At 51.1% G+C, this 21,845-nt stretch overlaps 2 protein-coding genes across 2 annotated transcripts in view; one reads left to right on the plus strand and one right to left on the minus strand.

The window, feature by feature from the left end:
* DCST2 (DC-STAMP domain containing 2) overlaps positions 1–1,208 on the minus strand; it is a 15,848-nt gene extending 14,640 nt beyond the window's left edge. The window contains 2 exon segments of the mRNA XM_078624339.1: positions 840–920; positions 922–1,208. Of these exon segments, the coding sequence (XP_078480465.1) occupies positions 840–920; positions 922–963 (123 nt within the window). The 5' untranslated portion in view covers positions 964–1,208.
* Positions 1,209–2,700: 1,492 nt separating this feature from the next.
* DCST1 (DC-STAMP domain containing 1) lies at positions 2,701–20,129 on the plus strand. The gene is made up of 17 exons (XM_078617113.1): positions 2,701–2,938; positions 4,833–5,012; positions 6,945–7,070; positions 8,424–8,498; positions 9,255–9,383; positions 9,814–9,953; positions 10,846–11,050; positions 11,945–12,088; positions 12,428–12,549; positions 13,032–13,186; positions 13,721–13,820; positions 14,924–15,019; positions 15,910–16,036; positions 16,959–17,117; positions 17,685–17,827; positions 18,023–18,133; positions 19,144–20,129. The coding sequence occupies exons 1-17, from the start codon at positions 2,701–2,703 to the stop codon at positions 19,417–19,419; spliced, it is 2,526 nt and encodes an 841-aa protein (XP_078473239.1). The 3' UTR covers positions 19,420–20,129.
* Positions 20,130–21,845: the final 1,716 nt, after the last annotated feature.

Consider the following 21,845-nt stretch of genomic DNA (forward strand, 5'->3'; position numbering starts at 1 on the left):
GTAAAAATATCCCACAAGATACTAGAGGACGCACAACGACTTTGCTGGTATCGTCAAGGAGGAGAAACGCAACTCCGCTCATCCTCGCTACAGCAGCGTCTTTTTGGCTAAGCCATGGAACGGTCACCGTGGCCGTCTGGAACGTTCTCTCCATTCCGATATTAGGAAGCCACTGGAGCTCAGCACTTTTAAATCTACATCGATAAAGTCTTTGTTCAGACCTGCCATTTGTGTTCAATTGTACTTCCCCCGCACCTCCGTATAGCACGCTTGGGGGCCGTCCATAAATGACGTCACGCGATATTGGACGATTTTTGACCCCCCCCCCCTCGTCACACGGCGTCACAAAAAGTCAGACCTCCCTCGAATATGACGTCACAAAGCTCAACCATATTTCTATTTTGAAAATAAAACATGCTTCAAATCGCTTTAAACTATTGTCATTGTAGTGCGTATTTAATGTGGCACTGCACTCTGATGTTGTAGGAGAAAACGCGTATAAAAAAGGAGGCGTTGGAAAACTTAAATTTGGCATAAAATTCACTTGAAAATGACCTCGAGTGAAAAACTCACTTCTCTACAACCGCTTTTTTGCGTTGAGTTGTGTCGTCCTCCCCCCCCCACCACCCCACCACCCCACCGCAGCCTCCCCACGACCACGGTTGGCTACGTACGGCGCGAAAGAAGTTCGGCTCGTGGGGATCGCCCCTCGGACACGTGGCAAGACCTCGCGAGCTAGAGACGGCGGGTTGCGGTGGGAGCCACCGGCATCTATCCAGCAGTGGATCGATCATGACCAACGATGACGGCGGTGACGAGGGCTGCGCGTGTGCGCTCACCTGAGCCACGCAGGTGAAGAAGTCCACGACTGGCTCGACCACGGCCCTGAGGATGACGTTGGTGGCCCGCCTGCCGCACAGACCACTCCATGCAGCCCGCCACCTTCAGCGCCGCCGAAGCCATGGCCGTGGGCTACGTGTGGCGGTGGTGGTGGTGTTGTGTGTGGCTTGCTGTGTGTGTTGTTGTGTGTGTGGCTTGCTGTGTGTTGCTGTGTGTGTGTAGCTGTGTGTGTGTTGCTGTGTGTGTTGCTGTGTGTGTGTTGCTGTGTGTGTGTTACTGTGTGTGTAGCTGTGTGTGTTGTTGTGTGTGTTGCTGTGTGTGTGTGTAGCTGTGTGTGTTATTGTGTGTGTTGCTGTGTGTGTTGTTATGTGTGTTGTTATGTGTGTGGCTTGCTGTGTGTGTGTAGCTGTGTGTGTGTAGCTGGTGTGTGTGTAGCTGTGTGTGTGTAGCCGTGTGTGTGTGGCTGTGTGTGTGTTGCTGTGTGTGTAGCTGTGTATAGAGCACTGTATGTACAGTATATAGTACTGTATGTACAGTATATAGTACTGTAGCTACAGTATCAACGCGTTGTTGCGTCCTGCCGTGCGCCCAGACGACCCCGACCCTTTAAACAGCTTCAGCGGCAGTCGGTTGACTCGGGACGCTTCGTCCGCACCTCACGTGACCCAAACGCACGTGGCCCAAACGCACGTGGCCCAACGCACGTGGCCCAACCGCTTCAATCACAAACACACAAAACCACGACAATTCACGTTGGGGAGGGACCCAAGACGCACATTTCGTTGGACAACGACGACGACGACGTTCGAGACTTGTAGGGCGTCTTCGAATTTGCGGTGATCGTTATCGACGGTGGTGTAGGGAGGGGTGGAGGTTATGAAGAATAAGAAGATGACGATGATGACCAACGTTGAAACGACGTCGCTGGGCTAACGTCGGTGACCCAAGTCGAGTGGCCGCACGGGACGAGATTCCTTCTCGGTCTGTCTCGGGATTTGGGCGGTGTCTGAGGGCCTTTCACTCCTTCAACCACTGAGGTGGTCAGAAGCACGCGGCTCTCATCCTCGGTGTTGTTGGTGGTGGTGGTGGTGTTGGTGGTGTTGTTGGTGGGTGATGGTCGTGATGTGTTGGTGGTGGTGTTGGTGGTGTTTGTGGTGGCGTTGGTGGCGGTGTTGTTGGTGGTGGTGGCGTTGGTGGTGTTGTTGGTGGTGTTGTTGGTGGTGGTGTTGGTGGTGGTGGCGGTGTTGGTGGTGGTGTTAGGTGGTGGTGGTGGTGTTGGTGGTGGTGTTGGTGGTGTTTGTGGTGGTGGTGGTGTTGGTGGTGGTGGTATTGGTGGTGGTGGCGTTGGTGGTGGTGGCGTTGTTGGTGGTGGTGGCGTTGTTGGTGGTGGTGGTGGTGGCGTTGGTGGTGGTGTTGGTGGTGGTGGTCTTGGTGGTGGTGGCGGTGTTGGTGGTGGTGTTAGGTGGTGGTGGTGTTGGTGGTGGTGGTGGTGGTGTTGGTGGTGTTGGTGGTGTTGGTGGTGGTGGTGTTGGTGGTGTTTGTGGTGTTGGTGGTGGTGTTGGTGATGTTTGTGGTGTTGGTGGTGTTAGTGGTGATGATGGTGGTGGTGTTGGTGGTGGTAGTATTGGTGGTGGTGGTGTTGGTGGTGATGGTGTTGGTGATGTCGGTGGTGGTGGTGGTGGTGGTGTTGGTGGTGTTTGTGGTGTTGGTGGTGGTGGTGATGGTGGTGTTGGTGGTGTTTGTGGTGTTGGTGGTGGTGTTGGTGGTGGTGGTGGTGTTGGTGGTGTTGGTGGTGTTTGTGGTGTTGGTGGTGATGGTGTTGGCGGTGGTGTTGGTGTTGGTGGTGTGAGCAGCAGGCACATGGCTGAGCGCAAGGGGACACGCGAACCGCAGCGTGAAGATCACGAGGAGGAGGAGGGAGGGATGAAGGCGCAGGGAAGGAGGAAGGAGGAAGAGGGGCATACACAGGGGAAGGAGGAACGTTCACATAAGAAGGAAGGGTGGGAGAAGGAAGAAGAGCGGCATCAACGGGAGGAGAGGAAGAATGAGGAGAGGAGGAAGGAGGGGAGAAAGGAGGAAGAGAGGAAGAAGAATGAGGGCAGGAAGGAGGGGAGGAGGAAGGAGGAGGGGAGGAAGGAGGGGGAGAGGAAGGAGGGGGAGAGGAAGAAGGAGGAGGGGAAGGAGGAGGGGAAGGAGGGGAGGAAGGAGGGGAAGGAGGAGAGGAAGGAGGAGGGGAAGGAGGAGGAGGGGAAGAAGGAGGGGAGGAAGGAGGAAGAGAGGAAGAAGAATGAGGGCAGGAAGGAGGAGGAGGGGAGGAGGAAGGAGGAGGGGAGGAAGAAGGAGGGGAAGAAGGAGGAGGGGAAGGAGGAGGGGAAGGAGGAGGGGAAGGAGGAGGAGGGGAAGAAGGAGGGGAGGAAAGAGGAGGGGAAGGAAGAGGGGAGGAAGGAGGGGAGGAAGGAGGGGAAGGAGGAGAGGAAGGAGGAGGGGAGGAAGGAGGGGAGGAAGGAGGGGAGGAAGGAGGGGAAGGAGGAGAGGAAGGAGGAGGGGAGGAAGGAGGGGAAGGAGGAGGGGAGGAAGGAGGGGAGGAAGGAGGGGAAGGAGGAGAGGAAGGAGGAGGGGAGGAAGGAGGGGAGGAAGGAGGGGAAGGAGGAGGGGAGGAAGGAGGGGAAGGAGGAGAGGAAGGAGGGGAGGAAGGAGGAGAGGAAGGAGGAGGGGAGGAAGGAGGGGAGGAAGGAGGGGAAGGAGGAGAGGAAGGAGGGGAGGAAGGAGGGGAAGGAGGAGAGGAAGGAGGGGAAGGAGGAGAGGAGGAAGGAGAGGAAGGAGGAGGGGAAGGAGGAGAGGAAGGAGGAGAGGAAGGAGGGAAGGAAGGAGGAGGGGAAGAAGGAGGAGGGGAGGAAGAAGGAGGAGGGGAGGAAGGAGGAGGGGAGGAAGGAGAGGAAGGAGGAGGGGAAGGAGGAGGAGAGAAAGAAGGAGGGGAAGGAGGAGAGGAAGGAGGAGGGGAGGAAGGAGGGGAAGGAGGAGAGGAAGGAGGAGGGGAGGAAGGAGGGGAAGGAGGAGAGGAAGGAGGAGGGGAGGAAGGAGGGGAAGGAGGAGAGGAAGGAGGAGGGGAGGAAGGAGGGGAGGAAGGAGGGGAGGGGGAAGGAGGAGAGGAGGAAGGAGAGGAAGGAGGAGAGGAGGAAGGAGAGGAGGAAGGAGGGGAAGGAGGAGAGGAAGGAGGAGGGGAGGAAGGAGGGGAGGAAGGAGGGGAGGGGGAAGGAGGAGAGGAGGAAGGAGAGGAAGGAGGAGAGGAGGAAGGAGAGGAGGAAGGAGGAGGGGAAGAAGGAGGAGGGGAGAAGAAGGAGGAGGGGAGGAAGGAGGAGGGGGAGGAAGGAGAGGAAGGAGGAGGGGAGGAAGGAGGAGGGGAGGAAGGAGGAGGGGAGGAAGGAGGAGGGGAAGAGGAAGGAGAGAAAGAAGGAGGAGAGGAAGGAGGGGAAGGAGGAGAGGAAGGAGAGAAAGAAGGAGGAGGGGAAGAAGGAGGAGAGGAAGGAGGAGAGGAAGAAGGAGGAGGGGAGGAAGGGGGGGAAGGAGGAGGGGAGGAAGGAGGAGGGGAGGAAGGAGGAGGGGAGGAAGGAGGAGGGGAAGAGGAAGGAGAGAAAGATGGAGGAGAGGAAGGAGAGAAAGAAGGAGGAGGGGAAGAAGGAGGAGGGGAGGAAGGAGGGGAAGGAGGAGGAGAGGAAGAAGAAGGAGGGGAAGGATGAGGAGAGGAAGAAGGAGAGAAAGAAGGAGGAGGGGAAGGAGGGGAAGGAGGAGGGGAAGGAGGAGGGGAGGAAGGAGGAGGGGAGGGGGAAGGAGGAGGGGAGGAAGCAGGGGGAACATTCACATAAGAAGGAAGCCGGGAAGAAAGAAGGCGGTTTGCACAACAAGAAGAAGGAGGAGGAGGGTGGGAGGAGGAGTAAGAAGGTGGACGAGGGGCACAGGGGGCAGGTCCCGTCGCGTGGCGGCGCGGGCGTCAGGAGAGTCGTCTTGGGGGGTGGGGCGGCAGGGCGCGCCTCCCCGCAGCAGCAGCAGGGAGAGGGCTCCTGCTGCCACGAGCACGCGGCAGGGAGACACGGGGGCGGAGGCCAAGGACAGCGGGAACACGCAGAAGGGCAAAGCTGCCACGCGGGGACCTGGCCCCCCTCCTGCCCCCCATCGTGCCCCCCATCCTGGCCCCCATCGTGCCCCCCCTCCTGGCCCCCCTCCTGGCCCCCCTCGCCATCACCTTCGTGGCCCCCGCGACGCGCGCAAGAAGCCACCCCGGACAGGTTTGGCTGCGGATGAGCGAGTGCGCAGTCAGTACTCTTCGGTTCTTTCGGTAAAGTCACGTATAAAGAGAAAGTAATGAATTAAAAACTAGCATACGACGTTTCGATTGCAACACAAGCAATCATCATCAGGTATAAATGAAATAAAAACACTAATCTAGTATACTTAGAAATGTAATGTAATGCAACAGAGAGTCGGATAACATAACAGTCAACACCCTAGCTGGTTGATTACGTTCTTCCTGAGAATGCTAAATTTGAGAGAGAGAGAGATAAAACACAGAACCAGAGACATATACGCGCAGTCAGTCTCGTTACTTGCGATCTCCACGGTGGCGAGATGTTATCTACCTCGCCTGGTGTACAGGAAGTTGTGGGTTCGATCCCGATCCCGACCCCGACCCCGACCCTGATGCCTCTATATTTGGAGTTTGCGTGTCTCTCTCCCCCATGGCCGTGTGGATTTTTTTCTCCGGGTCCTCCGGGTTTCCCCCGCCACATTTAGAAACATGCGTTTGGAGTATTTGGCTCCTAGAAATGTCAACGTGATAAGGGGCCGTCCATATATGACGTCACGCACCTAGGGGGGGGGGGGGGTCAGACATTTGTGAAGATGTGTGGTGCATTGTATTTGAGTTGTGCGCCTTTTGGCGTCATCTGGTCCAACACCATGTGAGACTAGGCTCTAAGGAAAGCTGTCTCGGGTGTGGACCAATCAACTTCAAGGACAGTGCATACATTATCAGAGTTATGTTTTTTGTTTGCATTACGACTGCAGGTATTGTGGTCAATGCAAACAAGACTCCTTGTAAAAAGGTGTCAGTTTTGTTGCCAGATAAAAGGGTAAAAAAACAATTATAATTTTTTTCTTCTGGCAAATGAGGTTCCAATGGTGTAAATGCTTACTCCGAGCTCTCATACTCTGATGGTGCATTGTCTTTGAGTTGTGCGCCTCTTGATGTCATCTGGTCCAACACCATGTGAGACTAGGCTCTAAGGAAAGCTGTCTCGGGTGTGGACCAATCAACTTCAAGGACAGTGCATACATTATCAGAGTTATGTTTTTGTTTGCATTACGACTGCAGGTATTGTGGTCTATGCAAACATGACTCCTTGTAAAAAAGGTGTCAGTTTTGTTGCCAGATAAAAGGGTAAAAAAACAATTATCAAAACTGAAACCTTTTTACGAGGATTCATGTCTGCATTATCCACAATACTTGCAGTCAAAATGCAAACAAAAACACTATGATAATATATGCATTGTCCTTGAAACTGATTGGTCCACACCAAGGGGGAAAAAAACCCTATTATATTTTGGTACTGGCAAAGGAGGTCTAATGATGTAAATACAAAATAGTTTATATAATTTCGTCTTGTGCGCGTGTTACTGTGACATGTGTTCGTCATATGTAGCTACGTGAGTCACGCATGTGTGTTGTGCTCATGTGTGCAACCTGTGCATGTCAGATGCGTGATGGGTACACGTAACATGTGCTTGTCATGTGTGTGACGATGTGGCTGTGATCTACGTCGGTGACACGTGTGTGCCACAAGCGTGACGAGTACATGTGCCGATGGGCTTGAGTGGCACGTGTGTAGTCCTGATCCTCCCCCAGGTCGACTCAGCCTCAAATGAGTACCTGGCGCGGTGTGTAAACATCGCCCCACTGGGGAGACAAAGGTGGTCGGGCGCGGTGCTGGCCAACCCACCCCCCTCGTGTGCCGTGCCGGCCTTAATCGGTTTGCTACTCGCTGACGGCACTTGCCCCAACGGTCTGTGAAGGCTACCCGGGGGGTCTTTGTCTTTGTTTGTGTCACAAGGACTGCAGCTGCTGATGGAGTCTGCACTGCCAGGGTTCGTCTCGCGCTACCTGCTGGGCCCTCCGTGGCAGCACCGCATGCTCAAGATCCTCATCAATGGGATCTTGGGGATTCTCATCGGACAGGGTAAGGGGCCGTCCAGAGGTGACGTCACGCACCTGGGGGGGGGGGGGGGAGTCACACATTTGTGACGATGTGTGACGAGGGGGGGGGGGGGTTGAGAAATGTGACGTCGCATCAAAATGCACAACTTGAAATAAATATTGACAACACGTTCTACTTAATGAAATAGACTTTTTAATAAATGTTTTCTCCTACAACATCACAAGTGCAGCGCCACATTAAATACGCACTCCAATGACAATAGTTTAAAGCGATTTGAAGCATTTTTTTTTTTGGGGGGCGGCAGAGCTTTGTGACGTCATATTTGAGGGGGGGGTCTGACTTTTTGTGACACCGTGTGACGAAGGGGTTGTGGGGGGGTCAAAAATCGTCCAAAATCGCGTGACGTCATATATGGAAGGCCCCTAATGCAGTAGTACAAATAATGTTATATTCATAATGTTTACATTTTATATCGCGGCGTTGTCATTGGCGCAAAAATGTAATCTCGAGACGCTGTAGGATTTGAATTTGAGGCGCGGGAAATCGCGGACCAAGCGGGGAAACAATTGTCCGAGCTCTGTGGTCCTATATGAGGATGTTTGGCCAGCTCCATTAATGAGTGTTTATAGAGAGAAGCTCCACGCTTGTAATGGGGGGGGGGGGGGGGGGGGGTGACACGTTTTGGTTTCGATGTAGCCCAGGTCGCCCTTTAAAAAAAAAAAACAGCCACGCTGTTTTACGCCTCTCGATGGGGGGGGGTCCCCCATCTCCTGGTTAAATATGAAACAACAACCAACCAATCGCCGTACAGGTGGAATACAGATGGCGGCGAGCGAGTTTATCCATAGGACAGCCGCTCTTCCTTCTGTACTGCTGCCCTGGCGCCGTGTGGTGACGTCGCCGCCACTTCGTGGCGAAGTAACGGGTCTTGGTATATTGTCTTGGCGATGTCACGTGCGCCCATACTCGATACAGTGAGGGAAAAAAGTATTTGATCCCCTGCTGATTTTGTACGTTTGCCCCCTCTACAAGCTGAGATTAGGAGCAGTCCCTTTAAGAGTGTGCTCCTAATCTCAGCTCGTTGCCTGTATAAAAGACACCTGGGAGCCAGAAACCTTTCTGATTGAGAGGGGGTCAAATACTTACTTCCCTCATTAAAATGAAAATCAATTTATAACATTTTTGACATGCGTTTTTCTGGATTTTTTGTTGTTGTTATTCTGTCTCTCACTGTTCAGATAAACCTACCATTAAAATCATAGACTGATCATTTCTTTGTCAGTGGGCAAACGTACAAAATCAACAGGGGATCAAATACTTTTTTCCCTTCACTGTATGTGCGTGCCTGCCCGCGTCCGTTCCCGTCCCGTTCAGCTTGCTACTACGTCACCCTGGACTGGACCGAGATGCAAGCCACCTACAAATTGCTGGTGCTCGTGTTTCTTACCGGTGCGTTACCTCGTCGGCTACGTTGTTGCTGCTGCTGTTGATGATGATGACGATATATATGAAATTATGATTTAAAACGACGATGGCGATGTAGATAAATATGATATGAGAGTGAGTGCTGATTTAGTGCTGTTGTATTAGCACGGTTGGCTATGTACGGTACGAAAGAAGTTCAACATACAAACATCCTAGAGCAATGACAGCTGTGATAATGATAATTCCATTGCTGTCAACAATTGTGACGGCACTGCCGATGATGATAATGACCAAAACGATTTAGAAGATGATTTTTCTGACGATAATGATGATGCAGATGATAATAATTCTAATAACCGCGATGCAGATGATGAAGATTTATTTAAGGAAGTGACGACGACGATTCCATTTCATGCCAACGATTGTGACGACACTGATAACGGCAACATCTAACGACGTCGACGATCATTCCGACGACGATGACGATGATGACGACGATGATCACGACGATGATGATGACGATAATCACGACGATGATGACGACGATGATGACGACGACGACGACGACGATGATGATGACGATGACGACAACGATGATGATGACAACGATGACGACGATGATGATGGCAACGATGACGACGATGATGATGATGACAACGATGACGACGATGATGACGACGACAATGACGACGGCGATGATGACGATGATGATGACGACGACGACGATGATGACGATCTAACAGCGGGCAACCCCCCGCCCCGCTGCTCTCCCCCCCACAGTTTTCTTCGGCTTTGGCTGGGCCTTCTCGCGGCACGTGCGCTGCAGCACGGTGCTCATGGCGCCCTGCATCTGCAGTAACGTGGGCTGCGCCGTCATCATGGCCATTGCCGCTAGCCTGCTCTTCACCGGTGTGTGTGTGTGCGCACGTGTGTGTGTGAGCGTGTGTGCGCGCATGTGTGTGCGTGCGCGTGTGTGTGTGTGTGAACGTGTGTGTGTGTGTGCGCGCATGTGTGTGTGTACGCGCGTGTGTGCGTATGTGTGAGCATGTGTGTGTGCGTGTGTGTGTGAGCGTGTGTGTGCGTGTGTGTGTGTGTGTGTGAGCGTGTGTGTGTGTGTGCGTGAACCCGCGGGGGTCCACCTGCTAACGATGGGGGGCTTTTGCCAGTGTGCCTCTCGGGCTCTGTCGGAACGCTTTGACTTTGCAAATTAGACAGTCGGAGTCGCGTGAGATACATTTAAGTCTGACTTGGAAACTCACCTCTGTAAATTGGCTTTTACCTTCCCCCCCCGCACCCCCCATTGGGTGTACCGCGTTGTACCGTGTCCCGTCGTACTCAGGGCCCATGACGAACATGATGATGAACGCCAAGGAGAGCGGACAGTCACTCGCCTGTCTAGGCCAGCAGCAGATCGAGCACGCCAAGGTCATCGTCATGATCGCGGCGGCGCCCGTCCGGACCCTCTTCGAAAAACTCATCGTGGGTGAACGCCTCTCTGTGCTATCTGTGTGTGGCCACGTACGACGCGAAAGAAGTTCTGCGCACATAATGCGCATTTCGGGTGAATCTGTTAAAGGCGATGCGTGTGTTAGATACAATAACAAGGTTGTCAAAGACCAAATGCGTCTCAAGATTTGGCATGTATGTAGTATGTAGAATTTATTTCGCACCGTACGTAACCAACCGTGGTAATCTGAGTTGGTAAGGCCCATTCGGCTAAAGGAATCGCCCAGAGTGACCCGGAATTTAATTCGAAAGAGCCCGGCTGTTCCAGGAATGATGTTGGCACGCCGCATTAATCTCGCCTTATTTTGTCGTGACACCGCTGTGGGACGTGGGGTGGCGTGCTTCTGGTTGACGTGAACACGTTGATAGGGCCATACGAATATAGGGTACAACAATACCAGCAGCTAAATTTCGATTTGAAGCTTTCGTGACCGCAGGGATTCATCTTCTTGGTTCTTTTGGTAAAGTCACGTAGAAGGGAAATAATAAAATAATAAAAATAAAACATAATAAAATCTTTTATTAATAAAATAATAAAAATACAACTTCATAAAATATTTTATTATGTTTTATTTTTATTATTTGAAAATATTTTATTATGTTTTATTTTTATTACTTTATTCTTTCCCTTCTACGTGACTTTACCGACAGAACCAATAAGAATACCAGCAGCTGGTTACGGATTGGGTGTAGCTTGTGCTCTCTAGCGACAGTGCACTATTCCGGTAATCCCTACCCCGAGCCAGCCTTTGCGGCGCCGTGTAAAATAGCCGTGGAATAATAGCGCGCGAGATACGGTGAGCCTCGGGCAGGCGTTGCTTGTGTGCCTCCACGCACCCCTCCACCCTCCCCCTCCGCCACGCAGGGCGCCTCCAAGGACCTCGAGAAGAGCAGCGACGAGGCCAAGGAGCTCTTCCAGCTCATCAAACAGGAGGTGCTCGGTGGCAAGAGCTCGGACGGTGGAGGCAGAACGAGGAGAGACGCCGCCCATCAAGAGCTGCAGGAGGACGGCCAAAAGCCGCAAGAAATTGAGGCGAAATACATCAACAGGGTTCGCTTTCGGTGCTGGGGTGCGTAACGCGCGCGAACCGCTGGTGGCATTCAGTTGGGTTGGGGGGGGGTCGCCAGAGGTCGCAAACGGGTTTTGATTCCTTACCCGTACCCGGCCGCACCAGGTTCGCAAACGGCTACCCGTACCCATACCCGGTCGGGTACGGGTAGCCGGGTATCGGGTAGGGTACGGGTATCGGGTACCCGGTTGCGACCTCTGGGGTCGCTCACTCTCTTCTGCTGTGTGTGCGTATGTTGAACTTCTTTCACGCCGTACGTAGCCAGCGGTGCTAATGGAAGGTGCGGGGGAAGGACGACAAACTGCCTAACCCCCCCTCTCCTCTCCCCGGATTCTGGGGGGGGAGTTGGGAAGAGGCAGGTGGGGAGACGATCATCAACAACGACGCAACGGACTCATTGCAATGAGCGCCCGTGACGTAACAGACGCCGTGGATGGCACGAGCTGGCGTGCGGTGGTTCTGCGTGAGGGACGAGATCGTTGAGCCCAGTATATGGCTGCAGGCGTGACGGCCTCCTACCACCTTTGCTATGCTCGTGGCAACCTTGTGCTCTCTCTCTCAATGTTTTGGACGTAAATTTTTTTTTTTACTTAATTCTGAATTTTGTTTTATATTTCAGCCCATCAAAAATGTATTTAAGTCACTCCTAAAGAATATTTATCCCGCCACTTATGGCAAATAGCATTGTCAAGGGTAGACATTCAGATATCGTGACTTCAAATACACATCCAGCAGGCTCAGCTTATCCATTACTTTGAGAAGCAGCATTCCTGTATCGCCGAATAAACGCATCGACAGATTTACACGAGGAGAACACGTATTGATATTGAGATTAATTCTGTGATATCTGCTTCCGTGGGCCATTCTCCAACACGTGGTGTTGGCGCCGTGCAGACGTGTTTGAGAAGGGCGTGGAAAAATGCAGGGAGATGTTTGCACAGAAGTGGGAAGAGTGCTTGAGCACGATCGTGGTCCCCCTCATCAACCACATCCTGTGTCTCCCGCTCAAGTTTGACTTCCTGTGCCCCATCATACACAGTGAGTGGCTCTCTCTCACCGCACTTACCAACACGCACTCATCACCACCCGCCAGACACTCATCACTCGCCACTAACCTGACGCTCACACTCATCACTCACCCCTCGCCAAAATACTCACACCTGTCACTCGCCACGCACCAAACTCGCCTCTTCCAAAACCCTGACCCTCACCATCGTGAAAATGTACATCGTAATCTCGTGGCAAAGCCAGGAGTTTCACCGCGTGTAGCATTGCCACTTCACCGTAATCATCATCACGCTCATAATGATTGTCGCGATCATAGTCATCAGCTGGAACGTAATCATCGTCACGGTTTGCTTCTCTTGTGTTTGCCAGTTTTCGATTCGTGGTGCGAGGCAAACATCCCCATGTTGAAAGATTTTGGTGACGTCTACGACAGGATTCAGAGATCCATTGCGCAGCTGAAGGAGCAGTTCATGATGAATCCGCAAGTCGAGGTAAGACGGGAGTGCATCCGACAACGCTCACGTGGACTCGCGATCGCGAGATGACGGCGTCATTCACATCGGCGTGAATCGCGACAGCGCAGCGGACGAGACCAGAGCTTCTCAAACAAGGGAAAATTATTTTTACTTAAAACTTTCGTGGCTGCAGGAATTCATAGTCTTGGTTCTTTCGGTCAAGTCACGTAGATAGAAAATAAAAATAAAATTAATATTAAAAATAATTAAAGCAAAAAACCCACGACGTTTCGATCGCCTGATGAAGGCCGCTCGTGTTGCGATCTAAACATCGTCAGTTTTTATGCTTTTAATATATTTTTTTCTTCTATCTACGAGACTACCAAAAGAGCCAAGAATACGGAAAAATAAAATGAATAAAAAACGAACAAACTCTCCTCTTCACGTGCGCTGCTCCGCCCTCCACCACCTCGCCACCTCCTCCCTTTGCCCTCCGCCTCTCGTCCTCGTCCCACCAGTACACACAGCAGTCGACGTCGATGGACGAGGACGCGGTGAAGGGCATGATGACCAACATCCGCAGCAGCATCAACAGCCAGGTGTCCAAGGTCATGGCCTTCGTCAAGGTCTTGCAGATGCTCCTGGGGCTCGTCGGCGTCGTCCTCTACAGCGCGTGCGTTCCCGTCTTGGCACCGAGCCACGCTTATTCGTGTCACTCATTTATTTCCCAAAAGCAGGATTTGTTCACAAAATCCAGACGCCCCATGGCACCACGCCTCTCACGGTTTGTCCATCGTTTCTCCGATAAAATCTAGACCTGGCAGCAGTATTCGTCAGCTGAAATTACAATTATCATCGCATTGCAATTTCAGTTTTAATCAGGAAAGGGGCACGATTATATATGCGGCACGCGGCTGATGATCGGCTGGGAATCGAATTCAGGTCGCGGTTTTCAAGCGCAGTGTAAGCCCATTGCCGTTCGTGCAACTAGGGCTTTACAATCGTCGATTAATGAATATGTAAAAACAATGTGAATTTATCTCTCAAGGTTAGCAGTAGCACAACGTGAAATGACGTCACTGGATGTATAGGATGAGATGAATGGGCGGAAACTTCACCTCGACACCAACGCGCCGTGTCGCCGCGCGCAAACGTGCCTCCGTTTTTTCACCTCGTAGACGCCCGTGTGCTCGCTGTTACCCTGCAGGTGTTCGGGCTACGTGGCCAAATACAACGGGGATGTTGTCCACGACAATATGTACCTGACGCGCTACTTCAGAATCATCGACGCCAGGAGACGCGCCAAGGTTGGAGAGCCTTCCCAGTTCGCATTTGTTTTCTTTCATTCCCCGGCTATCTCACGTTCGTCCACGTCCCCCCAGGGGCAAAGGGGGTTCGTCGGAAACCTGCGGCTCCGGAGCCGCGTGCGACTCTGGAGCCGCGTGCGACTCTTTACGGACTGCCTCGTCATGTAATGCACGTGCATGTATTCACGCGCAATGCAGCCCTTGAAATATTCATATTCTTAGGTTTTTTCGGTTAAGTCACGTTGGTAAAAACATTAAAAAGTAAAATAAAAAAATATAAAAAAAATTAAATCACGACGTTTCGGAGGCAACACAAGCTTCCGTCTTCAGGTGGTACCGTCACAGCCACGACAGCTGTATCAAGTAAATGAGAGATTGCAGGAGTTACCACTGCGTTTATATAATGGTTGGAGAAGGTGGTGGGGCAAGGGCCGCATACTTATTATTAATATGGTAAGGTGAGGCTTGAGACTAAGAATAGACTGCATAACAAAGGCTCAGCCTTTGTTATGCAGTCTATTCTTCCACCTTCTCCAACCATTATATAAACGCAGTGGTAACTCCTGCAATCTCTCATTTACTTGATACAGCTGTCGTGGCTGTGACGGTACCACCTGAAGACGGAAGCTTGTGTTGCCTCCGAAACGTCGTGATTTTTATTTTTTTCATTTTATTTTATTTTACTTTTTAATGTTTTTACCTACGTGAATTTACCGAAAAAACCTAAGAATATGAATCATTGCAGTCACGAACGCTTCAAACCTTGAAATATTGTGCTTTGTCCAGAATTCCCCCTCCCCGCCCTTCCACCAAAATGGTGCTTCTTATCTATTTGGTTGTCGACCCCTGACCTAGGGCAATGGCACGCATCTCCACGCGGCTCTTTCACGCTCGCACTTGTTACGGCTCCCCCGATGGGATCTTCTCCTTGTTACCGCCTGTTGGTGTTAGGCGCGATGCCTCCCCACGTTTCCTACAGCAGTAACTCTCCGCACGTGAAGCCGAACGTCGGATTAACGACCCAAAGCCAGCGCTCGCTGTCGCTGGCTGGTGTCACGTAACGCTGCGTAACGCCACGTCTCCCCTGTACGTGTCGCTCGCAGAAACAGCAGACGCTTCTCCCTCCCAAGCGGGCCGAGGTGGTCAAGTATGTCAACCCGTGCAGCCTGAGGATGAGCGAGGATGAGCAGAAGTCGTTTGTGAGTGCCCTTAATGAGCGAACCGCCCTGTATGCGGCCTACCTGAGGCTGCGTGGTTTAGGCGAGACGCTGCTGATTTTCACCCCCCTCGTATGCGTGCTGGGGTTCCTTTAAGCCCTCTAGTTAAATCCGCGAGAAGCCAAACTCATGATTATTTACGCAATAATACGCATTAGTATTCAGTTTTATATGGCGGCATTTATGCAACTGCATCGCGCAACGCCGTGCCATCCGCAGACACGGAGGTGTGCGTATATTAAAATGCTTTCAGCCAATTTCCAATGAGTCTTTGTGCATGTGGGAGGAAACTGGAACAGCCGGAGAACACCCACGCGTGCGAGGGGCAACACTCTATCCCATACAGATGGGTCAGATTGACATCTCCTGGTGAGCCAGGACATGGCACCTCGATGCCGACACACAGGACGGGAGTTTCGCCAACCCTCGCCTCCACAGTGCTGGACGACAGGGTGGCGACAAGCTTAGCCGTTGTGCGCTGGCCACTTGTTTCAGAGGTTTGCGGTTCGAATCGAGTGGCCGCCCTAATTATTACCGCTGGTGTTATGACCATAATAATACACGCGCCGTCTGCTTCACGGTGGACGTCCAAGATCCACAAATGGGAGCGACAGCTCCCAAATGTACCCGCAAATGACTGAATTGTGACGATATACAGCAAGCATCACACCCTACCGGTGGAGTAATGCCCCAGGAACGCCAATGACACTCTATCTGGTCTCTTGAGTTATCGCCTGGTTAAACAAAATAAACCCGAACTTGTACTACACCTGCGCGTGCGTACAGGTGCTCACGTGTGTCCACGCGTTTGTGAATTTGTTCTCCCCTCCTCCCCTCTATCCCCCCTCTCCTCCATCCTGAGCCACCTCCAGTATTTCATGGCCGTGATCCTGGGCGTCCAGATTCTAATGATGGTCTTCCTCCTGATCGTCGACTGGTGCATCGTGGTGTTCATCAACATCTTCGCCAAACACAGCAAAGTCGAGTACAACATCAAAGGCAAGGCCACGCCCCCCACCACCAGTATACGAGGAACGTCAGGCCAACGTTGGTGCAACGGTTCTAATCACGTGTCAAACGTTGTGTGTTTACTGGGTACCCACCGTCCACCTCAGGCTGAGCAGAAAAGACCACCACCCCGCCCCTACCACCCACTGTCTGCCCCACCTGCATAGCCAATGCAGTTCAGTATTCACTCGTTATCCACGAACTTGCTGTCCGCGATTTTGGCTATCCGCGAATCACATCTGGAACTCTGCTCGACTGCATCGAGAGAAATAGAGAAAGTGATGAGACAAAGTGACGACGTCAAGTGATGGAATAAAGTGATGATAGAGAAAGTGATGAGATAAAGAGACGAGAGAGAGATAGATAACTTATCGAGGCTTTAGAAGCATCTGCAGACATTGAAACGTACGATATTCGTAGGCCAATATAATTTCTCCACAAAATGTTCCCTTCACAAGCATCTCGGGATTGCATCCCTCGCAAATAACGAGGGGATGCTGTATCACAAAACAAATACAGTAAAACCTTGCATTGCGAGCATAATTCGTTCCGGAAACGTGTTTGTAATCCAAAGCACTCGTATATCAAAGCACTCGTATATCAGTTGTGATCACGTGACGCTCGGCAGACAAAACGTATACACGTACTACTCGTATTGCAAGACCTCGCTCGTTTATCAAATTAATATTTAATTAAAAAATTTGCTCGTCTTGCAAAACACTCGCAGACCAAGTTACTCGCAATCCAAGGTTTTACTGTCATTGAATCTGAACAGGCCAACGTGCGGTGCTCGGCGAGAGAGTGCCGGCACGCGCAGCTTTGACGTTTGAGAGAAACGTACCACTGCTGTGTACGTATGTACCGTATGCCGAACTTCTTTGGCACCGTACGTAGCCAACCTTGTTAATCGGAGGTGCGGTGGTGGCGCGCGTCTCTCTCGCGCGTGCCATCCCAGGCGTCCATGAGCTGAGGGTCGACGTCAACGGCAAATCGGTGTTGGCCAACGTGCTGAGGATACTGATGCGGGCGCTCGAATCGAACCACACAGTCAACGTGGTCTCCGATAACTACGGTGAGGAGCCGGGACCCTGGAGAGGAAACGGGGTTGGGGGGTGGTGAAGGGGGGTGGGAAGCGGGGGTTGGAGGGGAGGTGGAGGTGGTGGGGGATGGCCAGGGAGGGTGAGCAGGTGGAGTGGGATGAGACGCACCCTTTTCGTTTTAAACCGCGCTACGAGCACCCACAATGTTTGCAGCTCAGAAGCTAAGCTGGGTTTCGATTTAAAGCTTTCGTGACTGCAGGGATTCATCTTCTTGGTTCTTTCGGTAAAGTCACGTAGAATGGAAATAATAAAATAATAAAATAAAACATAATAAAATAATTCTCATGATGTTTCGGCCACAACGCAAGCAGCTTGCGTTGTGGCCGAAACGTCGTGAGAATTGTTTTATTATTTTATTATTTCCATTCTACGTGACTTTACCGAAAGAACCAAGAAGACTAAGCTGGGTTGTGTGTGGCGAGTGCTTGGATGAGTGACTGGGTGAACGAACCCCGGGACTTCCCAGGTGTTGACGGCACGGGCCTGCGAGGTGCGGCCAAGGAGGCCGAAGCATTGAGGGTTCTCCGGTTTTGTCACAGAATGCCTCCCGCAGTCCAAGGCCATGAGCTGGAAGATGTACGGCCTCATCATCGGCATCTACAGTGCGCTCGTGTTCGTCATGGTCAGCCAGGGCTACGTACTGCGGCTCAGGAGGGTTATCTGCGCCTTCTTCTACCCCAAGGTGTGACGATGCCGCTCGCTTTGCCCTGCGTCGCTATGTGCCCGGGTCCTACACCGGCGGTCCTACACCCACCCACCCACCCGATGCGTCAGTAACGATGCGTCGGTTCGTTGGTGAGAATTCCTTTCTCGTCGTCGCGATACGCACCTGGAAGCGTGCGCGCGAGAGTCGCAATGTTCTCGTTGAATCGTGCAGAGAGAGAAGACGCGAGTCGTTCACCTCTACAACGACTACTTGCGCCGACGGAAGGGCTTCTTGAAATTCACCAAGAAGATGATCGCCGCGAAGGCAAAGCAGCGTATTCGGGTAAGTGCAGCCCCTGCCGTACGTTCCTTTGTCATCGTTTGCACGATCTGTGCCTGTGCATGGTCGAAACTTAAATCTCGCGCTGGGCTGGGTCACTGTCATTTCTACTTAAAACTCATTGTATGCATGCATGTTGAACTTCTTTCGCACGCTACGTAGCCAACCGTGCTAATTGGAGGCGCACGGGTAGGACAACAAACTTAACGCAAAAGGCAGTTAAAGAGAAATGAGTTTTCAATCTTCATTTAAAAGTGCATCGCTCCAGCGACTTACCAATTATTAGTAGCCATTAGTATTTATTAGTACTCATTAGTACTCAGTCGTACCATTAGCATGTTGCAGCCAGGTGGTCAGCTGGCATGGGCTCTCCGAAACGTGGTGGCTGTGTTAATGACAGCATTTTTTTAAATTGATCATTATTGATATTGTTTGCTTCAGCAGAGTCGATTACTCCGGATGTAATTGTAATGAAAGAAACACAACATCACACTCTAACGAGAGGTGCACGCACGTTCACTGGTGATGCCAGAATGTCTACCGTCAACTTGGTTATTGGAAAACTATTAAGCTGGGAGTGATGGTGTTTATGTTGATGGTCAGTGATGACGATTAGATGATTGTGAGAGTAGTGGTGTCATTTACAGTGATGATGATGATGATGTCGGTGGTAGTGGTGGTATTTTTTCTACCTATGTGACTTTACCGAAAGAACCAAAGAGTATGGATTCCTGCAGTCACGAAAGCTTCAAATCAAGCGTGGTGGTATTGTTGGCGGCACCAGTATTCATGATAAAGAGAGTTAAATGATTGTGGTTGGTGAAGGTGGCAATGTCCGTGCCAATGATGATGACCATGGGTGGTGGTGTGGCAACTGTGGCAGTATTGACTACGACAACGATGATGAGGATAGCGATTGTGGTGGTAATGATGATGATGGTGGTGGTGTTGGCGGCAGTATTGCTGACATTGACTACGACGACGATGATGATGCGCGCTTGCCATGCGTGCAGCCAGCGTTCTCCATCGTGAAGACGCTGACGAGGAAGTGGCCCAAGTTCTTCGGCTGGCTGTCATACTTCGTGTCGCGCGCCTGCGTCGTGTGCGGCCAAACGAACCCCGATGAGCCCTTCTCCTGCCCCAACACAAAGTGCCGCTCGCTCTACTGCCGGCCGTGCTGGCGCGACGTGGGAAAGGTCTGCTACTCCTGCTCCACCAAGCGCGACTCGGACGACTCGGGCTCAGACCTGGCAAACTTCATGGTCCACGGTGGGGACTCCACGGTGTGAGACCTCTTGGCGCGGGAGGTCGACCGACACACTCTGGGCGACGGGGGCGGGTTGCTCGGCCACTTGGTGTGTCAGACGGCAAGCCCACGCGGGCCACGGCAGGGCATTGGACCGCGAGGGTGTGGGGGTAAGAGAGGAACTTCCCTTGGTGGGACAGGCTATAGAAAGTTGCCAAATCGCTTTTTTTCCAAAGGACTTGGGTTTTGCTGGACGAGAATATTTAGTTTTGCACGCTCGAATTTCATTTTATAGTACCGAAATCACCAAAAAAAAGTTAGCGGAAATGTTGTAACAGTGCTTCTGGTACACTATACGACTTCCACACAAACTTCTCTGCATCCCCTCTTGTTTGACGTATCAATTCTCCTTTCCCAAGGTCTTTGAGGACGTGATTGTGTTGTACGCTTTCCACGTAGTCTTGTTACGTCCAGTACTCTACATCATTTATTGTCCAGCCGGGTAATGGGAGCGCTGGCACCTTGTGTGTACCACGTATATGGTAAAAAGAAAATGTAAGTAGTGTTTGACTTTAAATTATAAAATTGCAAGACTAAAACTGGAGTTGTATCTTCCTTGAGTAAGCGTTAAAGAAATCACGCCTTCATTTTAAATAATTATCAACATCTTTGAAAGTGTCCACTGGTTCTGAATTTTCTACCCGTCTTCACCCTCCGAGAGAGAGAGGCCGCATTAACCATTACGATTTTCATAAAGAGCTTCACGTCTAACGATCACCACGCTATCACCGCACTGCACTTGTTTATATTGCAGAGTGATTAGTTGAATCGTCGCGCAAAGTCCGTGTTGAGATGCTCAATTTCGGCGGTGACATGGGGCATCGTGGTAGCACATTCGCCGAATGTTGGAGACGTTCGCGGTTCAGTGCCAATGACAGCTCTCGTTAATCCAGCGGGGTGTATTCCCCGTTAAAAAACATAAAAACATGCCATCTGCTTCACAGTGGACGTGAACGATCTCGTGACGTAGTTCACAAGAGTGGGTCCACTGTGTGCCGGCTTTATGGCTCACATTTGACACATTTGGACAATTACACGCAATTGTACACAGTGCTTCTGGTACACTATACGCATAGACCTAGCAGTCATTGGCCACTCCTGCGAAAGCTTGGCAAGACCCTCCTGATAAAGAGCCTCAGTGATGCTTTGCTGGGTAAACAAGCGTAAGAATAATATGCAATAAGAAAGTGTTATTGCGCGCATGCACGGTTAAAAACACGTCAGCTTGCTGTGTCCGCTAGAGGGCGCAAAGTGTTGTGTGAAACAAAACTGTCTGAACTATTCTATCCACTTCTTATTGCTTTAGAACAGCATGGTAGGTTTTACCCGATCTCCATTTCGCTCAAATTTTGTTTATGAAATCTTTGTGCATTTCCAGGAATGCAGCGATGTTAGCTCTTGGGTAAACGTTCATTAACCTGTGACATTTTCACAACGATAGGCAATCATGTTCCAGGAGCAGAGCCAACAATCCACATTTGAATATTGTCCACGATTATCAGTGTGACAATAATACTGTTATAAGACTTCCTACATGTAAAATATGTATACGTTACCCAAAGCATATATGTTTTTAATGGGAGAGCTACACTGAGACACCATTTAGAGTTAGGTAAGGAGATTGCTTTCATCAAGGCTATTCAAAGCTACGTTAGAAGGTAATTTACAAAAAAAAATGATTGGAGTCCTCATGGAAAATTAATTTGATAATGAAAATAAAAATACCAAACTGTTTTTATTTGACCACATACGGCTCACTGAGCTATATAGTTATTTTTCATAAGCGACTTGGCCACAAATAATAGCTCAACGAAGTGACTTATCACATGGAAATGTATAGCAGCCAATTACTCTAAACGCGTGTTTCTAAATGTGGAGGGAAAAGCCGGAGGGCCCAGAGAGAAAAATCCACGCGACAACAGGGAGAACATGCAAACTCCAAATATACAATAGGCGTCAGGGTCGGGATGGAACCCACGACCCGTTGGTCGTTAACATCTCGCCACCGTGGTGCCCGATGCACCTAAAGAACAACGTTTTTTTAACCATTGCATTTAATTCTAGATTTTGTGTTGAGCACTGCGTGCAGTCTTTGATCGCCGCTCGCCCTCCGTCCCGACACGTCTCCATTCATTGTGTTGAGCACTGCGTGCAGTCTTTGATCACCGCTCCTCCTCCCTCCCGATACGTTTCCATTCATTGGCTACCACAGCCTGATAAGCTCTCCCCCCTCTCCACCTCCCTTCAACTTGCTTATAAGGGATTACATCTTGAATCATTGCTTCACTTGATGCAGCTAATTCGGCTGTGACGGTCCCACCTGATGACGGAGACTTGTGTTGCCTCCGAAACGTCGTGAATTTTATTTTTGTTTTGTTTTATTTTACTTTCATTAATTTTAATGTTTTT

The sequence above is a fragment of the Lampetra planeri genome, chromosome 3, assembly GCF_965212315.1.
Source record: "Lampetra planeri chromosome 3, kcLamPlan1.2.h2, whole genome shotgun sequence".
NCBI classification, from domain to species: domain Eukaryota; kingdom Metazoa; phylum Chordata; class Hyperoartia; order Petromyzontiformes; family Petromyzontidae; genus Lampetra; species Lampetra planeri.